At 38.5% G+C, this 20,849-nt stretch overlaps 1 protein-coding gene across 1 annotated transcript in view; it reads left to right on the forward strand.

Moving 5' to 3' along the window:
• The window catches only part of CLIC5 (chloride intracellular channel 5), a 225,463-nt gene that overhangs the window by 13,304 nt on the left and 191,310 nt on the right, over nucleotides 1-20,849 (forward strand). Inside the window, exon 2 of the mRNA XM_020993875.2 lies at nucleotides 6,528-7,210. Coding sequence (XP_020849534.1) covers nucleotides 6,528-7,210 — 683 coding nt within the window. The remainder of the gene's footprint in view (nucleotides 1-6,527; nucleotides 7,211-20,849) is intronic.

A 20,849-nucleotide genomic window follows, 5' to 3' on the forward strand; every position in this document is an offset into this window, starting at 1 on the left:
GATCTTTGAAGATAGCTATGGTCTCCATTCCTCCCCATCACCCTGCTTCCCTTCTCCATCTTCTCTTCTTCAGGTTAAATATCTCCCTTCCTTCAATAGATCCTCATATGACATGGACTCAAAGACCTACACTACCACGGTTGTCCTCATAGGATCATTGGACCATATTTTAGAGTTGGAAAGGAATTTAAAAGACATGCAATCCTCCCCACTCATTTTTCAAATAGGAATCTAAAGCCTTCGGAAGTTACATGACTTGCTGACCCTTTGGATGCTCTCTAGTTTAATTTTTTTTTAATCAGACCTATGAAGAGAACTATATTGAGAATTCTCAGGGGGGAAGTTAACTTTTATCCATTCAGATCTACATTTGATGAGCAAGTTATAGTCTCAGACTATAAGTTTCCTGCACATTAAGAGTTTATGACTTCTTGTTGTTTAGTCATTTTTTCAGTCGTATTCAACTCTCTGTGACCCCATTTGGTGTTTTCTAGGCAAAGATACTGGAATGGTTTGCCATTTCCTTCTGTAGCTCATCTTACAGATGAGGAAACTGAAGCAAATAGAGTTAAGTGACTTGCCTAGGCCACACAACTAATAAATGCCTGAGGCTGGATTTGAACTCAGGTCTTCCTGACTTCAGGCCTGGCATCCTATCCACTGAACCACCCAGCTGCTCTAGTTGCACCTGGTTTTGACCAAATCAGGATCATGAAGTCAATTTGTTTCTGAAGCAAGACTAGAACCCAACTTGACTTCAAGTCTGGTTCTCTATCCACTATATCATTCTGTTTTCCTGAACTGTGTCACTAGGAATTAAACACAATCCTATAGAATTCATTTCACTAGAGCAAACTACATACCTATATATCACATTCTCACACATTCAGGTTCTCTCTTTCTTAAAGCATCCCAAGTTCAGATGAGCTTTTTTTTTTTCTGCCATATTACATTGTTAACCCATGATAAACATTCAGTCTGGTAAAGAACCCCTTCCCCCAGTTTTTTTCAGATTAACTACTGTCCAACCATGCTTTCCCTATCCTGTGCTCAGGAAGTCAATTTTCTGAACCCTTGTCTATTGTTTTACATTTGATCCCTGTTAAATTTCATCTTTATTACAGTCAGCTCAATGTTCCAACCTGTCAAGAACTTTCTGAATCCTGATTCTTACCCACTATGTTAGCTATCTCTCCTAGTTTTTGTGTCATGTGCCAATTTGATAAGCTCTCCATCTATGCCTTTTTCAAGCTAATGATAAAGCATAAGGCTGAGCAGAGATCCCTGGAGCATTCCTCTGGAGAACTTGAGAGATGATGAAGTCTCAAATGTTACTATTTAGGTCCTAGGTCAACAATGGCCCATGGCCTAACTTTGGTCTGCTGCCTGTTGTTTTTTAAAAGCCTGCAAGCTAAGAATGGTTTTTACATTTTTAAATGGTGAGAGTTGGCTGATAGGTCATAGTTTTCCAACCCCTGATTTACATGACTGAGGCAGAGAGGGAATGCAGGACAAAGAAACTGAGAAGGCTGATGGACTTGGAAGCCACAATGACAGAAAGATAATAAAAATGAATATTGAAGTCATCAAGGATGATGGAAGGGATTGAGGTTGGAAGGAAGATTACAAGCCATGTGCGAGACTCAATGAGCAAAAAGAGGGAGTAATCTGGAAGTCAATTGATGAAGATTCTATACATAGTGACTTATTCAGATGGTGAGAACATCAAAAGAGAAGAGTTTGCTGAGTGATGGTAACAGAGGGATGGTCTGAAGTGGCAGTGGAAACCAAAACACATGCCTCCTCCTCTTCTAGCCTCTGTGAGTTAATGGCAATAGAGAAGGAATGGCCAGCATTGGAGAGGATGGCAAAGGGATGTGGTATCATTAGTAGAAGTGCAGGTTTCAGGTAGTGTCTAGAGATGGAAGGAGTGACAGAAAAAGATTCCAAGAATGAAGGGAGATTCGCTAACAATAGACTGAAAGGTCTAGAAGACAAGTAAGAGGGAAAGAGACAAGGAAGATAGGGACTAGTGAGAAATAGGACTAAGATGGATGAGGATGCAAGAACTGGAAAAGGTAGAGCTGGAGTCTCCTGATCTTTTCATATCATTTCCTTAAGAAGGAATCAGTCTAAGATCTGGACACCAGAGCTGTAAAACTGTACTAGGCATTTATTTACCAGATCAGAGATTTAGATCAGGAATGTACCTGAGGAATGATTCAGTCCAACCCCCTTATTTTCCAGATGAGAAAACTGAAGCCAAGTTTGTCATTTGACCAAGGTCGTACATCTAGTAAGTATTTGAGGCAAGATTTGAGCTCAGGTCTACCTAACTCCAAGTCCAGCACTCTGTTCACTGCACCACCTAGTGCTTGACCCATTGGGGTCAGAAAACCAATGACACTGACTTCCATAGGGTATTTGGAGAAATGGGCTTATTCAATGGAAAGAGTATTAAGAACCATAATGGAAGGGGCAAGATCAGTGTGAAGGGAGAAGGAAGGAGTGAAAAAGTAAGGATTCATAACATAGATCTGAAAAGGAACGCAGGGAATGACAATTTGATAAATGTTTGAGATCTCAGCCTCCAGTGGTCACTATTGGCTACATAACTTTGAAAGGTAGGACCTTAATTGAAGTTCAATGTATTTATGGGAATCTGGGTAGTACAGTGAATGAATTACATTTTTTAACTTCTCAAGGGTACAGCAGTCATCACCCAGGCTTACAAAGTAGGCATCTCTCATACTGTATTGAATATGCTGCCAAGTTCTACCAATTTTACCTTCATAACATCGCTAATATATGCCCTTTCTCTCCTCTGATAGTGCCACCACCCTCTGCAGGCTCTCATCAGCTCACACTTGGACTAATGCAATAGCTGCCGATTGGCCTCAAGCCTCTCCCCACTCCTGTCCATCGTCCACAGCTGCCACAGTTATCTTCCTAAAGCTTAGGCCTGACCATGTCACCCCCTTACTCAATAAACGCCAGTGGCTCCCTACCTCTAGGATCAAATATAGAATTCTGTGCTTGGCATTCAATGCCCTTCATGACCTGCCCTTCCCAGCCCACTCCCTGTATTTTTCCAGTCCTCTTATACCTCATATCCCACTACTGCCATGTACTCTGTGGTCCAGTGACACTGGCCTCCTTGTTGTTCCTATCATATGACACTCTATCTCCTGACTCAGTGAATATCCACTGGCTGTCCCCTATGCCTGAAATTCTCTCTCTCTCTCTCTCCATCACTGTATTCTGACTTCCCTGGCTTCCTTGAACTCTTGCCTAAAATCTCACCTTTTACAGGAAGCCTTTCCTTGTTGTTATTGTTGGTGAGTTGTGTTTGACTCATCATCACCCCATGTGGGGTTTTCTTGGCAAAGATATTGGAGTGGTTTGCCATTTTCTTCTCCAGCTCATTTTACAGATGAGGAAATTGAGGCAAACAGGGTAACTTGCCAGGGTCACAGTAAGTGTCTGAGGCCAGATTTGAATTCCAGTCTTCCTGACTCCAGACCTGGGGCTCTATCCACTGCATCACCTAGCTGCCCTAAGCCTTTCCTGGTTTCCCTTAATTCTAGTGCCTTCACTCTGTTGATTTTCTCTACTTCATTCTATATATATCTTGTCTGTACATAATTGTATATATGCACTCTCTTTCTCTCTCTCTGTCTCTGTCTCTCTCTGTCTCTGTCTCTGTCTCTGTCGTCCCCCCCACCCCCCCGGTCTCTCATTAGACTGTGATCTCTTTGAGAGTAAGGCCTATCTTTTACCTTTCTTTGTAACCCCAGAGCTCATTATGGTGACTGACATATAGTAGGCAACTTACCGCTTTTGGATAGTTCTGATCCCTAGGAAGTTCTCCCTTGTATCAAGCCTAAATCTGCCTCTCCTCACCCTCTACACAGTGAAGTCTGTCAAAGAGAGAGACAAGTAGCAGAGGCAAGCAAGAATTAGCAGAGCGAGGAACTGTCAGATGCAGACTACAAACATAAAGACCCCAAACCCCTAGGACAAAATGGGAAATGTTTTGGAGCCCCTTGGAATAGAGATTGGCAAAGAAGTCAACAAACACAAAAACCCTTGCATACAAAGTGCTGTTCTAACCATTTAAAATATCAAAATGAGACTGATTATCTTAAGGGGAAAATACTCCAAAAAAGGGTTGTTTTTCCTTCTTTGGCTATTTGCTTCTCTGTTCTATTCCTCACCTAGATTGAAGACCCCTCAAAGGCAGAGAGGCAATGCCTCTGAGTCCTCAGCATTGCGTGTTATACCTCGCACAGAGTAAATTGCTCCTCAATAAAATGTTCATTGATGAATACAATCCTGATGCTACAGAAAATGTTGTTTCAAGCAGGAAATGGTAGGAAGGAGAGAGTACTTAAATAAGAAGTTAGAGCCTCAGGGTATTTGTTGAGAAGTTACATGAAATAGGGGAAAGAATTCTGGATTTGGAGAAAGAAAGCCTAGCATCAAATCTTGGCTCTACTCTTTCCTAGTCTGTGTGACCTTAGGCAAGTCATGTAACTTCTATAAGCCTCAGTTTCCTCATCTGTACAAAGGGGATAATGATACTTATATTACCTATCTTCACTGGGTTGTTATAAGAATCAAATGTGATAATGCTTACAAAGGAAATAGGGACAGTACTGATTTCATTGGTATTGAGAATTTCTTCTACCAATGGAGATCAGCATCCTCTTTAAATAGTCTTAGAGAATATGCCCTAGGTCACAGAGCCAGTGTATGTCAGAGGTCATACTTCAACCCAGATATTCCTGGCTCTTGGGCCAGATCTCTATCACAACCATGCTGCATCACGATGTATGCAAAGAATCTTATAATCCACATAAAGCACCATATAAATGACAGCAGGATTGATTATCATTACCATCTTCCTTACTGACTAGCTATGCATGAAAGAAGGCTGAATTTGGAGACAGAGGATCTCAGTTTGGGTCCTAACTCTGTCACTTACTACCTGTGACCTTGACCAAAACACTTGATCTCCTTGGGGCTCCATGGCCTCAATTAAAAAAATTAGAGGATTGGTCTAGATGACTTATAATGGTCCCAGCTCTAAATTTATTGGGGAAGCCAAGTTACCTCTCTGAATTTCTGTTTCCTTATCTATAATATAAAGAGGTCAGTCTCTCAGGACCCTACCAGCTTTGAAATTTGGTGATCATGTCTATGAAAAGGAAGTCATCCATTATGAATCCTTGCACCCTTTGTTCAGTGTGGTCTGTGCCCATTTCCTCTTCCTTCTGATGATTAATCACCCCCTTGATAGATAATGGTTCTGTTAGCTGATAGGAAATATAAACTTGATTTATCACCGGTCTGGACATGTGAAAGAGTTAAAATTTATTCATCATTGGCTCCTTACATTCAAAGTACTTTGAAGCCATTTATTCATTCAGAAGAGGGTTTCTTGCACTTCTAAAAAGCTATCTAGGAGTAGATTGGTTGTCGAATTTTGTCAAAATTTAGCAGAGGGGTAGGGTAGAGAAGGAAACTCTATTTACCAACGGATAGCCACATTTTGAAGATTTGAGTGCATTCGAAAATAATCAACCCTTAGCTTACCTGAAGTATCCAGGAAATAAAGATAATTGTGTGTGTGTGTATGTGTGTGTGTGTGTGTGTGTGTGTGTGTGTGTGTGTGTGTATGTGTTCAGGGCAGGGGGTGGGGGAGATGGGAAGGGGGACACAGAACTACTAGAAGCAGTGTAGTGAATGGAGAGCTAGTCTTAAGAGTAACAAAGACCTGTTTTCATCTTTGGCTTCTGACACATACTGATTGTGTGACCCTGTCAAGGTCACTTGAGCTCTCAGTGACTTCCCTCCAAGCTTTATATTACATTTATTTTATTTGTGTTTGTATTATAGACAACTATGTCATACAGGGGGTTAAAAAAAACCAAACAAACTGGACTTGGAGTCTAGAAGACTAGATTAGAATTTACATCTGGCTCAGACACTTTTTAGCTGTGTGACCCTGAGCAAATCACTTAACCTCTGTCTACTTCAGCTTCTTCATCTAGAAAATGGGGATAGTAGCACCTACATTCCAGGTTGTGATGAGATAATATTGGTAAAGCACTTTGCAAACCTTAAAGCAATATATAAATGCTAGCTATTTTTGTCATTATTCTTATAAGACTATCAGTTACAGAACAGTTACTGACCTCATTGGTGGAGGGAATTTCCTTGCCAGGAATTGTCTAAACCAATGAAATCCCAAGTCTGGGCGAAATAAAATAAAATGAGGGTGGGGCAGAGAAAAAAAAATCCCAGTTACAAGTATAATTAGAAATGAAAGAGTTAACTATATTTATTAGCTTTATTTTCCACCCAGTGGAAATGTGGTTTGCTGACTAAAGCCTTTGTAAATGATTGTTAGAGACCTGTCATCTGTAGCTGTTGGTAGCTACTATACGTGTTCTGCAAATGCTGTTTCCTCTGAAAGTTTGTGTATCGTAACCTGTCTCATTATTCTGTCTGATCCTGTCCAGTTACTCTTGGAGAAAGACAGCTCAGACAAACAAGGATAGAAGACAAGGACTACAGCACTGTTTCTGAAATGATCCAAAGCGAGGAGACATATGAAATCCCTGATCAGCCAGAAGAAAATGAAAATAAGCTTTATGAGCAGGTTTGTGATGATAGGTTATCCCCAGGTTCCACCACAGATGAAGAAACTACCTACATCAATGTCCAGGAGACTCCAGGGAATGCTCAGTATGACTCTGTGTCCTCCTACTGGGATAATGATGAAGAATACAGCATGGTCTTTTCTCAGCAAGGAGAGAGAAATTATGAGCTGCGTGCAGAAGTCTGTGAGCAGGCTGAAGATGCCCATCAACAGTCTGAAAAAGCCTATGAGTCTCCCAAACACTTCTACCAGCTTCCTGAACCACTCTACCAGTCATTGGATAAAGCAGACCAGAAGCCTGAAGAAATTTATCAACCGCCTAGGGCAATCTACCTACTGGATGAAGAAATTTATCCAAAGGATAAATCCAAGGAGAGGATTGATGCAGACACGGGCAGGATTATCTCAAGGGGTACATTGCCCTCTCCCACAAGCTTCAGCATACAGTCTATCAAAAGCTCCTTTAGCTTGTTTTCCAGATCTGACAGTTTGCAAGAAGTCAGAAACTCTACCAGTGACCCAGAGATCTATCTCTTCGTCAAGGTAAGAGGATACCCCTCTTAGATGTATAGATGCTTAGGTGGTATGATAGGGTTTTCTTTTTAAGGCCAATCATGTATTGCTGGCCATGGTATATAGCAGAGGTATCAAACACATGGCTCCAGGGCCATGGTATGGTCAAAATAAGGTAAATTGAGGCACAAAGTTATAAACACAATAAATGTATTAGTAAAGTGTGAATTTATCAATAAAGTGAGTCAGCTTCCTTGGCAAAGCTAAAACCCTGAGATGGGGAATGACTACCCTTTTCATAGTTTTTAGGGAAGTGCAGAATGAAAAACAGAACTTTGTAGACAGGAAACAAGTTATGATTGGTTAAAAGAGCTTAACATCATAAATGTTGAAATCAATATGATTGGCTACAGAGCTGAAGCATGGGGGACAATATGATTAGCTGAAAATTGGGATTGAGGGGCTGGCAACAATCCCTTTTTTCCCTCCTGTGACTGAGAAATGTTCAATGTTTGAGTCCGCATACAAGGTTAGAGATGATAGACTAGACTTTCTTTGTTTGGATAGCAAACCAGACATCCTTGAAGGATAGCTTGGTGGTGTAAGGACCAGACTCCCTGGAGTCCATCTGCTTTCTTCAAGGGTAACAGGTTTTCTTGACATTAAGAATAACAGAGATTAACAAGGGAACTGGATTTCTAAACTTAACTCATTGCAGGCCCAATGAATTCTAAACTAAACTGAGAGACAAAGAACCATGACTTAGGCAGTTATAGGACAAAATCAACTAACTATAAATAGGATCAATTAAAAAAATAATAAATATTCAATCTGATTATTTCAGCTGCATTGCCCACAACACTCACAAGTACTGCCCAGACTAGATTAAAATATAATTGGGAAATATTTAATAAAATAAATAACAATACAATAGAACAAAGATAATGATAAGATGTGATTTTCTAAATTAACACCCAGCTTTCAGGGCTCCTTTTGTGTGGTTTAGTGACCTAGTTTCTATTTGTGTTTGACACCACTGCTACACAGTGTCATATATTGAGACTCTTTCCTAAGCAACAGTGTTAAAAAGCAGCAACAACCAGGGATGTAGCTGAGTGAAAGAAAAGCTGAATGCTGAGTCAGAGGATCTCACTTTGAATCTTAATTCTGTTAACATAATATCTCTGTGACCTTGGGGAAGTCAATGCCCCTACTCTAGGCTTCAGTTTCCTATAAAATGAAGGCATTGGTAGAACTCTTAGCTCTAAATATATGTTATGATGTGATGTGATATATAATATGCTGTGATATGACATTATATAGCACTTTTCTCACATCAGTCCCTGATGCAGGTGGGATGAGTGCTATTATCCCCATTGCACAGATGAAGAAACTAAGACTTGGACTAGTGAAGCCACTTGTTCATGGTTATACAATTGGGAGGTATCAGAGCTGGAGTTCAAACCTAAGTCTCTCTTGACTCCAGGTCTGTTATTCAACAGCTATTCACCAAAGAAACTGATAGTCACCAAACCCTTCTAAGTATTCTCAAATACATGAAAACATTTATTTTAAGAACATGTTAAAATGCATCATTGGATTATTTGTTTGGATATTTACCCTATCTACTATTAACATTGATAAAAGTCCATCTGTTTAATTGCCCGCATGTGAATAATAGTTGTACAGAGTAAAATCATTAAAAAAACATAAAATGTCACTAAAAACTTTAGAATATTAGAGTGTGAAGGGGCTCTAGAACATAGGATGATCTGTCAGCTGAGACGGGCCTCTGAAAATCCACTAGTCTAGTCTAAGCCCCTCATCTTATAGGTGAAGAAAATGAGGCCCAGGGCTAATAAGGAGGCAGGCAGAAAGTCAGGATGTATTAATGTCCTACTGAAATAGGGGGACCTGGATTCCAATCCTATCTCTGCTGCTTTCTACCTATGAGATTTTAGACGTCACTCTCCCTTTTAGTCTTTCTTCCTAGGAAAATCAAGGGGCTAGACTCCATGATCTCCAGGAATCTGTGCAGTTTTATGTGTTATTGATGAACCTAAGAATTGCCTCAGATTTCTGTTTTGGAATAATGTAAGGTTTATATTGCTCCAACAAATGAAATTCCTTCTGTCAACGTGGATTTTTGTTTATTTATTTTTGTGACACTATAGCTTGTGAAAGTCAGCTTGGGAATATTTCTCAGTTTCCTTTCCTGTGTGTTTCATGTGTTATATAGGGACTTAGCTCTTAGAATAATAAACGCTCTTTTGCCTTTGACCTTGCCCTTTTGTTCCTGATATTGCTATCTAAATTGGCATGTAAAGTAATTGCTGCTTCAATAATTGTCAGGAAAATAATGATCCATGTTAATGTTTAATGACAGTGATAATCAGATATAAATCTTCAGTGATCTTTGAATTGGGGGTCATTATGATAGAAAACAGATGAATTTTATGAATCTCATGAAATATGATAATTATTTCAGGTATGAACAAATAATTATTTATTAGAATGTATGAGATATTTCTCAACATTTTCTCCTGACAGTGTTCACAACTGTTGATAATTTGAGGACTGAACATTAATGAGAATCCAGGTGAATATGATTATGGACCTTACTCTAAAGAGGAGCCATTTAATTCAATTTACCAAATATTTATTTTTTTAAATTTTTTTGATGTCTCTTGTTTTTTAGATCACTTTCATTTCCCAAAATACCCCTTCCCCACTACTTTCCAGGGAAAAACCCCTTAAAATAAAGAATTTTTTAAAAGAGGAAAAATTAATCAACAAATATATTGATAAGAGTCTGACAGAATATGCAGTGTTTTACACTCATTCATAGTAGTCTTTCACTTCTGAAAAGAAATGAGTCGCCAAAAATTTCTCAAGCATTTTCTTTGTGTTTAGAATTGGGAAGAACTACTTCAAGGCTTCAGTACTTGAAAATGGAACATATCTGTGATTTAAATGATGCAGATGTGATCTCAATTGGGGCAAATTGAAATCTATCCCAGCCTCCTCTTCCCATGTGATTCTGGGTCTTCTTTCCTCCATAGATCCCTTTGAGTGGGATTTAATATTTTATTTTAATTTTATTTTTCCCAATTATGTGTAAACTTTTTTTCAAATTTTAGCTTCCAAGTTCTCTTCCTCCCACTCCTCCCCCATCATTGAGAAGGCAAACAATTTGACATAAGTTATACATGGGTAGCCATGCAAAACACATTTCCTTATAAGTCATGCTGTGAAAGAAAACACAGACAAAAAAAAAAGCCCAAGAAACATAAAGAAAAAAATCTTTGATCTGCATTTATACTCTTTCTCTGGAGATGGATACCACCTTTTATCATAAGTCCTTCAGAATTGGCTTGGATCATTGTATTACTGAGAATAGCTAAGTTATTCACAGTAGATCATCATACAGTATTGCTGTTGTCATGTACAATGTTCTGGTTCTGCTCATTTCACTTTGCATCAGTTCATGTGAATCTTTTCAGTTTTTTTCTGAGAGCATCTTGCTTGTCATTTCTTAAAACACAATAGTATTTCATTACAATCATATACAACAGCTTGTTCAGCCATTCCCCAACTGATGGACATCCCCTCATTTTCCAATTCTTTGCTACCACTAAAAGAGCTATTATGAACATTTTTGTACACAGAAGTCCTTTTCCTTTTTTTTTTTTTAATATCTTTGGGAGACAGACCTAGTAGTGGTGCTTGGTCAAAGGGTATGCATGGTTTTATAGCCCTTTGGGCATAGTTCCAAATTATTTTCCAGAATGGTTGAATCAGTATACAACCTCAATAGTATATTGGTGTTTTATTTTTCCCAAGTGCCTTCCAACATTTGTCATTTTCCTTTTCCATCATATTAGCTAATCTGACAGGTGTGAATTAGTAGCTCAGAATTGTTTTAATTTGCATTTCTCTAATCAGTAGTGGTTTAGAGCATTTTTTCGTATGACTATCAGTAGTTTTGATTACTTTGAAGACTGCCTGTTCATATCCTTAGACCATTTATTAATTGAGGAATGCTCTTATTTCTATAAATTTAACTCCATTTTCTATATGTCTGAGAAATGAAGCCTTTATCAGAGAAATTCACTGTAATTTTTTTTCACAATAATGATCGCCAACTACATAGTTCCCTCCATCCTATTTTCTCCCCTGTTTATCCTACTGTCTCTCTTTTTTCCCTATCCATTCTTAAAATGTTTTGCTTCTGACTTTTACCTCCCCCAAATTGCTCTCTTTGCTATTAACTCCCCCCTCCCCCACTCTCTGCCCTGCTTATCTTATCCCCTTCCCTTCCTGCTTTCCTGTATGGTAAGACAGATTTCTATACCCAACTGAGTGTGTATGTTATTCCCTCTTTGAGCCAATTCTGATGAGAGTAATGTTCATGTTCTACCTTCCCCCTTCCCCCATTTTCCCTTCCACTGTAAAATCTCTTTTGGACCTCTTTTATGTCAAATAATTTGTCCCCATCCTGCCTCTCCCTTTCTCCTTCTCCCAATGCATCCTTTTTTCTCATCTCTTAATTTTTTTTAGATAATCATATCATCATATTCAACTCACCTCTGTGCTTTATGTCTGTATATACTCCTTTTAACTGCCCTAACAAGATTTTAGGAGTTACGAGTATCATTTTTTCACGTAGGAATGTAAACAGTTTAACCATATTGAATCCCTTATGATTTATCTTTCTTGTTTACCTTTTTATACATCTTTTGTATCTTGTATTTGAAAGTTAAATGTTCTATTCAGCTCTGGTCTTTTCATCAGGAATGTTTGAAAACCCTCAATTTCATTGAATGACCATTTTTACCCCTGAAAGATTATACTTAGTTTTGCCAGGTAGGTGATTCTTGGTTATAATCCTAGGTCTTTTGTTCTTCAGAATATCATATTCTAAGCCCTCTGATCCTTTAAGGTAGAAACTGCTAAATCTTGTGTTAGCCTGATTGTGGCTCCATGATATTTGAATTGGGGTTTGTTTGTTTTTTTGGCTTTTTTTTTTTTGGCTGCTTGTAGTATTTTCTTCTTGATCTGGGAGCTCTGGAACTTGGCTATAATGTTCTTGAGAGTTTTCATTTGGAGATTTCTTTCAGGGGTGATCAATGGATTCTTTCAAATTTATATTTTACCCTCTGGTTCTAGAATGGCAAGGCAGTTTTCCTTGATAATTTCTTGAAAGATAATGTCTAGGCTCTTTTTTTAAAATCATGGCTTTCAGGTAGTCCAATAATTCTTAAATTATCTCTTCTGGATCTATTTTCCAGGTTGTTTTTCCAATGAGATATTTAACATTTTCTTCTATTTTTTCATTCTTTTGATTTTGTTTGATTGTTTCTTGATGTCTCATAAAGTCATTAGCTTCCACTTGCCTAATTCTAATTTTTAAGGAATTATTTTCTTCACTGAGATTTTGTACCTCCTTTTCCATTTGACCAATTCTACATTTTAAGGAGTTCTTTTCTCCAGTGTATTTGTGTACCTCTTTTTCCATTTGGGCTTTTTAAAAAATTCTTTTCTTCAGTGAAGTTTGTATTTCTTTTTCCATTTGGCCAATTCTGCTTTTCAAGGTATTCTTTTCTTCATTGGATTTTTGTGCCTCTTTTACCATTTGGCATATTCCATTTTTTAAGGTGTTATTTTCTTCAGTATTTTTTTTGTGTGCCTCCTTTGCCAAGCTGTTGACTCTTTTTTCATGATTTTCTTGCATCACTCTTATTTCTCTTCCCAATTTTTCCTCTACCTCTCTTACGTAATTTTAAAAATCCTTTTTGAGTTCTTCCCTAGCGTGGGGCCAATGAATATTTTTCTTTAAGGCTTTGTAGTTTTGATTTTGTTTTCTTCTGAGTTTGTGTTTTGATCTTCCCTTTCACCATAGTGACTTTCTATAGTCAGGATTCTTTTTTTCTGCTATTTGCTCATTTTCCAGCCTATTTCTTGATGTTTAACTCTATGCTAAAGTAGAGTGGAGGGGGCACTGTCTCAGACTTCAGATTTTTTTGTGCAGCTGTTTTCAGAGGTAATTCTGGAGACTTATTAGTTTTTGGTTCTTCCAAGGTGGTATAATCCAGGGAGAGTTGTATTTACTTCTCTGTTGTACTGTGCTCTGGTCTGTGAGTGATCAAAAGCACTCTTTTCCACCGTGGAACTGTGACCAGGGTTCCAACTCCCCTGCAACCTCAAGCGCTGGTGTGCTAGTGCTCCTTCTCACCCTGGGACTGAGACCCAGTAACGCAACCCAGATCCAAGGATAGGCAATGCAACAGAATCCTGCCCCTGGGGCCAGCAAAGAGACCCCTTTAATCTCCTCCTGACCAGTTGCCCAGCCCCCTTATTATGTGTGGGATGAGAGGTCTGGAAACCTCTGCTGCCACCACTGATTCAGTCGCCCCTGGGGCCTACTCCTGGGGCCAGTCTGCTCTGGCATGGCCTGACCTGGACTGTGCTTCACTCTCACCCTGGTGAAACAAACCTTTCCTGTTGACCTTCTAAAGTTGTCTTGGACTAGAAAATTGTTTCACTCTGTCTTTTTTGTGGGTTCTGCTACTCTGGAATTTGTTTAGAGTCATTATTTAAAGGTATTTGGAGGGGTTTGGGAGAGAGCTCAGGTGAGTGCCTGCTTTTACTCTGCCATCTTGGCTCCGACCCTCATAGATCCTTTATGGAGGTTCTACCTAATATGTTGGAGGCCTTCTTTTGACTCTCTTTTTTAAAATAACATTTTATTTTTCCCCAGTTACATGTAAAGATAATTTTTAACAATTCATTTTTTTTTTAAATTGAGTTCCAAATTTTTCTCTTTCTCTCACCTCCCCTCTTCCCTGAGATGGTAAGCAATTTGATTTAAGTTATACATGTTCAATCATGCAAAACATATTACTATATTAGTCATGTTGTGAAAGAAGACACAGACCCAAAAGAAAAAAAAAACATGAAAAAGAATACAGAAAGTGAAAAATAGTATGCTTCAATCTGCTTTCAGACTCCATCAGTTCTTTCTCTGGAGGTGAATAACATTTTTCATCCTTTGGAATTGTCTTGGATCATTGTATTGCTGAGAATAGCTAAATAATTCACAGTTGATCATCATACAATCTTCTTTTGACTCTTACATGCAGTAGGCACCAGTATCATACTAAGGCACTGTTCTGATTGCTGCCACCTTCCTTTCTAGCTGCCCATCTGACCATCCATCTCCTCTATCATTTTCCTTGCATTACTTCTTTCTCAGGGGTCATGGCTGGATATATGCTACTGCCTACCTATACCTATTGTGTAGGTGCCATATGGGTCACCCATAGCTTTGATTCTTTGGTAGTGGTCCAAGATTCATAACCATACAACATTATTGAGAGAGACAGACACAAAGAGGGAGAAACAAAGATTAAATAAGGCATGATCCCTGCCCTCTTGGAGCTTATGATCTTGTTCTTTGAGCTGGATTTAATTAAATAGTGGGATATAAAACAATCCTGAATAACTATAATACAGAATAAACCATGGCAAATATTGAAGAAAAAAAACACAAGAGCAAAGTGTTATGTGATGTCCAGAGGTAGGAGTGCTTATATTGAGGTGGGAGAATAAGAAGAGTATATATAAAAAGAGGTAACATTTGAGTTGAGTTTAAAAGAGTTCCTTGGATTTCAGCTGACAGAGAATGGGAGAATGGTGCTGAAAGGTACCTACTTCCTAGAAAGCTGAGGAATTCAGTCAAAAAATGTTGATTTTATTGGGCAAGAATTTAATGAATTACTTAACTCAACTCTAATTTGAGTTACTTTTTAAATTTTGTAGCTTTGAAATAAACATCTGTTTTTTTAAGGAGTTAATTTTTTCAAGTGACCAGAAGGAGATCAGCAGAACAGTTTGTTGTGACCTGAGATATGGGAATTAGAAGCAAGAATTAGGAGCAAGCCAGCTTCTTGGGGATCAAGGAGGAAAGGATCTTTGGCCAGAAATAAGCTATGCTTTTATGACTAAGAATTGAGGAATCTGTACAAGAGATTTATCTACTGAGCTGGACAAGACTTGATTCATTCAGTATATATTCTACATAGCTGGAAGAGCCTGTCCATAAAGGAGAGTCTTACTGTTTGCAATAATATTCATTCTAGGTTTTCCTGGCAGTAGTAAAATGAATGCTACCCTCTTCTTGTTCTGATGCCTTCCTTCTCCCAATCACATTGTCTCTAAGAATCAACCTAGCTGCAGGACCTGGGAGAAAGAACAGACCTCATACACACATATTTTATCCTCCTTTTTCTCTTTTTTCTCCCATCCCTCCTGCTCCCGGACTTTTCCCCTTCTCTAGTCATCCTTCTCCCAGTAGTGAAAGGTTAGAGGTGAACAGGTTTGAAGTAAAGAGGTTGGACTGTATTGGAGAAACTAGGCTGAATCAGACTCTGAGGAGATCGCAACTTTTCAAACTAGTTTTGACATTTTAACTAGTGTCCTTGATAGGATAATGAATAGCCTGTAGTTACATACTTTATTGACCCCCTCAAACAGCCTTAACAAACAAAGGGCTCAGCACTCTTCCGTTGGGAGGATTAACATTGTACATGGTATAAATATTTAAAATGGAATTATATTCCTAGATTTAGGAAAGTTGCTTCTCTATAGTTTGTACCCTTAAAAATTCTTACACCTCCTAAGTCAAGTAGCTTCTGTTTTATGTGTGTGTGTGTGTGTGTGTGTGTGTGTGCGCACACATGCGCGCACATGATAACTTGCCTGAAAACATGTTGCTGTCCTAGTTAATTGTCCAGGAGTAATATAAAAGACAAGAAGTTCAATTTCAGGACCCAATAGCCATAAGAACAAATCCCAAGGTCCTTGGTAACAAAGAAGGAAGGTATTCTTCTGTGTTCTTCATGCAGGACCTCTCTAATTGTCTAGAGGCTCTTAGAATTTTTATGTATGTTGGGTACCAGTGGAGAATTCTGGCTGTCTGTTATTTTTCACTCTCATTATGTTATGAACTTACCTCCTTCCTATAAGGAAGAACTTCTAAAACATTATAGATATCTAAAGAAGGAATAAGCTATCCTGGCAGATATTAAATTATGTGTTAAAAGAAGTTTTCAAGCAGAGACTGGGTAACCACTTGCTGAGGATAGAATTTGGATGCCCTCTAACTCTAGGACTCTGTGTTTCTAGAACCATATTCCTACTGCTGGTACTGTCAAGAGTACCCAGCTTCCCCTAATATTATTGTTATGACTCAACTCTAGCAAGAGTTTATCTGATAAGAGCAGCATGTTATTAGTTTGATCAAAGATCATTTTGATGGGCTAACAAAAAAAGAAAGAGGAAGCAAAAAGTCTACATAGTCTACTCATTTATTGATTGATCAATTGGCTATTGATTTAGTCAGTTGCTAGACAAATATATAACCATGCATACATTAGAGTGAACTCCCTCCCCTTTAACCCCTATCCATCCTGCAAAAAGTAATCAGGTCAGAGTAATCTTCCTAAAACAACACCTAGAATACAAGTTCAGAAGATTAAAGACTTAGACATTCATTTAGTCGGGTTCCCTCAGATGAGAAAACTGAGGCTCAGAGGTCACACAGATAAGTGACAGAATTGCCCAACTCCTTCTCTACCTTAATTGATGAGAAACCTTCAATGTCTCCCCACTTCCTGCAAAATAAAACCCATGTTCCTTAGCTTAGAACTAAAGGAGTCTGCTCCGCCAAAGTTCTGAAAACATGGTAGACAACCAATGAATATTTGATAATTCATTGATTATTCATCAGTATAGAGGCAACTATGTGCTGTATTTTGTAGTATAGCCAGGGTATGAAAAGCTATGAGAGATTTCAGTGATAGAAGGCAGAGCCAAGATGGTGGAGTAAAAGCAGTGACTTGCTTGAGCTCTCCCCCAAACCCCTCCAAATACCTATAAAAAATGGCTCTAAACAAATTCTAAAGCAGCAGAACCCACAAAAAGACAAAGTGAAACAAATTTCCAGCCCAAGACAACTTGGATGGTTGATCGGAAAGATATATCTTGCCAGCCTGGGAGAGGAATGCAGTTCGGCGTGTGCGCGCGGGCCACAGCGAACCTGGAGCAGGCCTCAGAGGACTGAATCACAGGCAGCCGTGGCAGTTTCCAGACTTCTAAACCCACATACGCCAAAGACAACTTAGAAGGTCAGTGGGAAAAGCCTGTGTCTGCCGTGAGAAAGAGAAGCACTGTGGGGTCTCAGCTCTGGTCCCAGAGCTCGGCCCTGGGGCGGCGGCTACCTCCTGAGCTTCCTGCCCACAGACTGAGGGGGAATTGATAAAAAGGAAATGATAAACCACTCCAGTATCTTTGCCAAGAAAACCCCAAATGGAGTCATGAAGATTTGGATATAACTGAAAAACAACTGAACAACAAGGTTTTCAATGCATTTTACATATGTTATCTCATTTAAACCTTACTATAACCTCCTGAAGTAGGTATTACAAGTATTATTATATTATCTCTACTTTACAGTTCAGGAAACTGAGGCTTATAGTGTCTTGCCTCCAGGAAAGAAGGAAACAAGTACTTATTAGGCAATTGCTATGTATGTGCCAGGCACATTACAAATATTACCTCATTTGATCCTCAGGGTAACCCTGTGAGGCAGGTATTGTTATTACCCACATTTTATAGTTGAGAAAACTGAAGCAAACAGAGGTTGTGACACGCCCAGGATCACACAGGTAGTAAGTGTCTGAGGCTGAATTTGAACTCAAGTCTTCCTCATTCCATGCCCAGCATTTGATCTACTATGCCACCAGCTGCCTTTATGGTCACACAGTAAATATAAAAGGTAAGACTCTAACCTATGTCTTCCTAAATGCTTAGCACATAGTAAATGACTAATAAATGCTTTTTATTTACTCATTTTTCATCCATTCTTTCCCTCATGCCAGACTACCTCTCTATAGGCAACTAGGCAGCACAGTGGACAGAACATTGGACCCAAAATCAGGAAGACCAGAATTTAAATCCAACTTCAGACACTTACTAGTTGTGTGACCCTAGTGTGCGTACTACCTGCTTTTCTTTTGTCATATCTCATAATTCATACTTTTTTTTGCCAATTCAGTTGACCTAAATCCAGAAAATAAGAAATTATCATTTCAATTAAAATAGATTAATATGCTAAAAGCTCCTATTTTGATATCACTTTAAAATATATAAAGCCCTTCTTTTACAACAACTTCAGGAAATAGGTAGGTTTTTTTGGTTGTTTGGCCTACAAATGTGATTTTATTGGCAATAGATCTATAATTCATCCAGAACTTATAGCCTTAGATAATTGTCTAGGTGATGGAGGAGTCAAATACCACACCCATGGTCACACAACCAATATGCCAGAGACCCTACTAGACTCCAGATCTTCTTGTTACCCAGGGCTACTTTAATCTACCACCCCACAGTAGTATCTCCCAGGTAGTTAGTATAAATATTATTTTTTTCATTATAGAGATGAGGAAACTGAGATCAGGTCAATAATGTCTAAGGTAAAATACTACCAGAAACTGGAACCATATATCTAAATACTTTGCTTCATACTGATAAAACTTATTTCAGACAAATTATCTCATTAGTTTACAAAACTTTTTATACCTTTTTCTATATATCTATGTAAGCACTTTCTGATATAGCTTTAGCAGGAAGCTGTGTGTCTTTTGTATTTTTTATTAGTCATTTAGACAAGAGATAGGCGCAAGGAACATGCTTAGGTAATGTAAAGGGCTGAATCAGGAGGTCTTGGGAGTTCAGAAATTTAAAAAATGGAGAGTATTGCTTTATGCATTTGTGTGTCTCTTTAGCTCTGTTTATTCCAGAGTTCACGTTTGTAGTGTATGGGGGGAATAGGGTTTAAGTTTGACTGCTCCCAACCCAGAACCCTGATAGATCTGAAAAACAAAAACAAAAACAAAACAAAACAGAAAAACCTCTGAGGAAGCATTAAACAACATGGGTAGCTAATAACAAAGTTTTCTAGGACTAGCCTCTGGAGGGACTGTGCCTAGGATTCACCCAGGGGACCCATCTTAGAGTTCCAAAGATAGGAATTCTTAATCCCTTTGGTAGTCTGATGACTGCATTATTCTCGGAACAATATATTAAAATACATAAGATTAAAAAGGAAATAAGTTATATTGAAATAGTTATTAAAATGTCTTATTTTAAACACATTTGTGGACCTCATGTTAAGAATTACTACTATCAGAGGAGGTTGCTTAAAAGTGAGCTAATTAGTTTCCTCCTTTCCCTTCCTCTTCCCAGGAGATTATGAAAATGGGACACTAAAGAGCAATTCCTTAAAATGGCATTTGGGTGTGCCTGTGAGAATCAGGTACAGAAGATAGGGTGGAGGGAATAGAAAAAAATACATACAATCCTTTCTAAGAGTGTCAGAGCAGCCATTCAGGAGTTTTAAAAGCTGTTTTCTTTTTCCTTTGTATTTAAATTCATTAGATAATTATGTATAAGTATGTATGTGTAACACAGCTAGGTGGCACAATTGATAGAGAGCCAGACTTGAAGTCAGAAAGACTCATCTTCCTGACTTCAAATCTGGCTTCAGACACTTACTGGCTTCAGAACCCTGGGCAAGTCACTTAACCCTGTTTGCTTCAGTTTCCTCATCTGTAAAACAAGTTGGAGAAGGAAATGGCAAACCACTCCAGTATCTTTGCCAACAAAACCCCAAATAGTGTCTCGAAGACTGGATAGGGCTGAAACAACTGAACAACAATATATGTGTAAACAATCCTTTCTAGATGGCATAATATTTTGAAAGCAAGTGAGATTAGAAAGTCAGTATGGTAGAATGGATTGAATACTGGACTTGGAGTCTGGAAGACCTGGATTTATTTAAATCTTACCTCAAAAGCTTAATACTTGTGTAACCCTGAGTAAGTCATTTAATTCATTATTAAAACATCTTTAGAATCATAATTAAAACATCTGTAGAATGTGAAGGTTGAGTTCTAAAGCTACAATCCTATAGGAGTACAGGCCAGAGCCAGTTGGAGTTATGAATGATGATGCAAATTATTCTTACTAATAAGACTAGAGAGAAACTCTGGGGTGAGCCTGGAAGGAAAAAGGCTGGAAAGACACAGGAATCAAGCAAATCCCAGGCACACATCCACAGAAGTACTGAATAGGTCCTGAGACTTAGAATGGATAGCACAATTACTTGAACTGATAGCTCAGAGATTGGGTCACCACCTGGTGGCTTGTACAGATATTGCATTCTATTTGGCTATTCCAATCACTCCCCTTACTGCCAATGCCAGAGAGGGTGTGTGTGTGTGTGTGTAGGGTTGGGAATGTGTGAGGCACATGTACCTTATTAAATCCCAGTACACATGTAAGAATATACATTGGGGAAATTTTATTTATTCATTTCACTTCCAGTAAAACTATATCTCACAAATTTATCTATATGATCTATCTCAACCTGTGCATACTAAGTGTCAAATATTAATATATTTGGAAATAGATGGGCCTGCAAAGATGTCTTGTTCCACAAGACAAAGAAATGGCTGTTCCAACTTGAACAAAAGCAGATAGTTCAAACTGCATCATTGGAAACCTCTGTGGGGATTGTACAAGCTTGGACTTGTCCCATAAGCCTAAT

Source organism: Phascolarctos cinereus, unplaced genomic scaffold (assembly GCF_003287225.1).
Source record: "Phascolarctos cinereus isolate Bilbo 61053 unplaced genomic scaffold, phaCin_HiC Scaffold_5;HRSCAF=322, whole genome shotgun sequence".
Lineage (NCBI taxonomy): Eukaryota > Metazoa > Chordata > Mammalia > Diprotodontia > Phascolarctidae > Phascolarctos > Phascolarctos cinereus.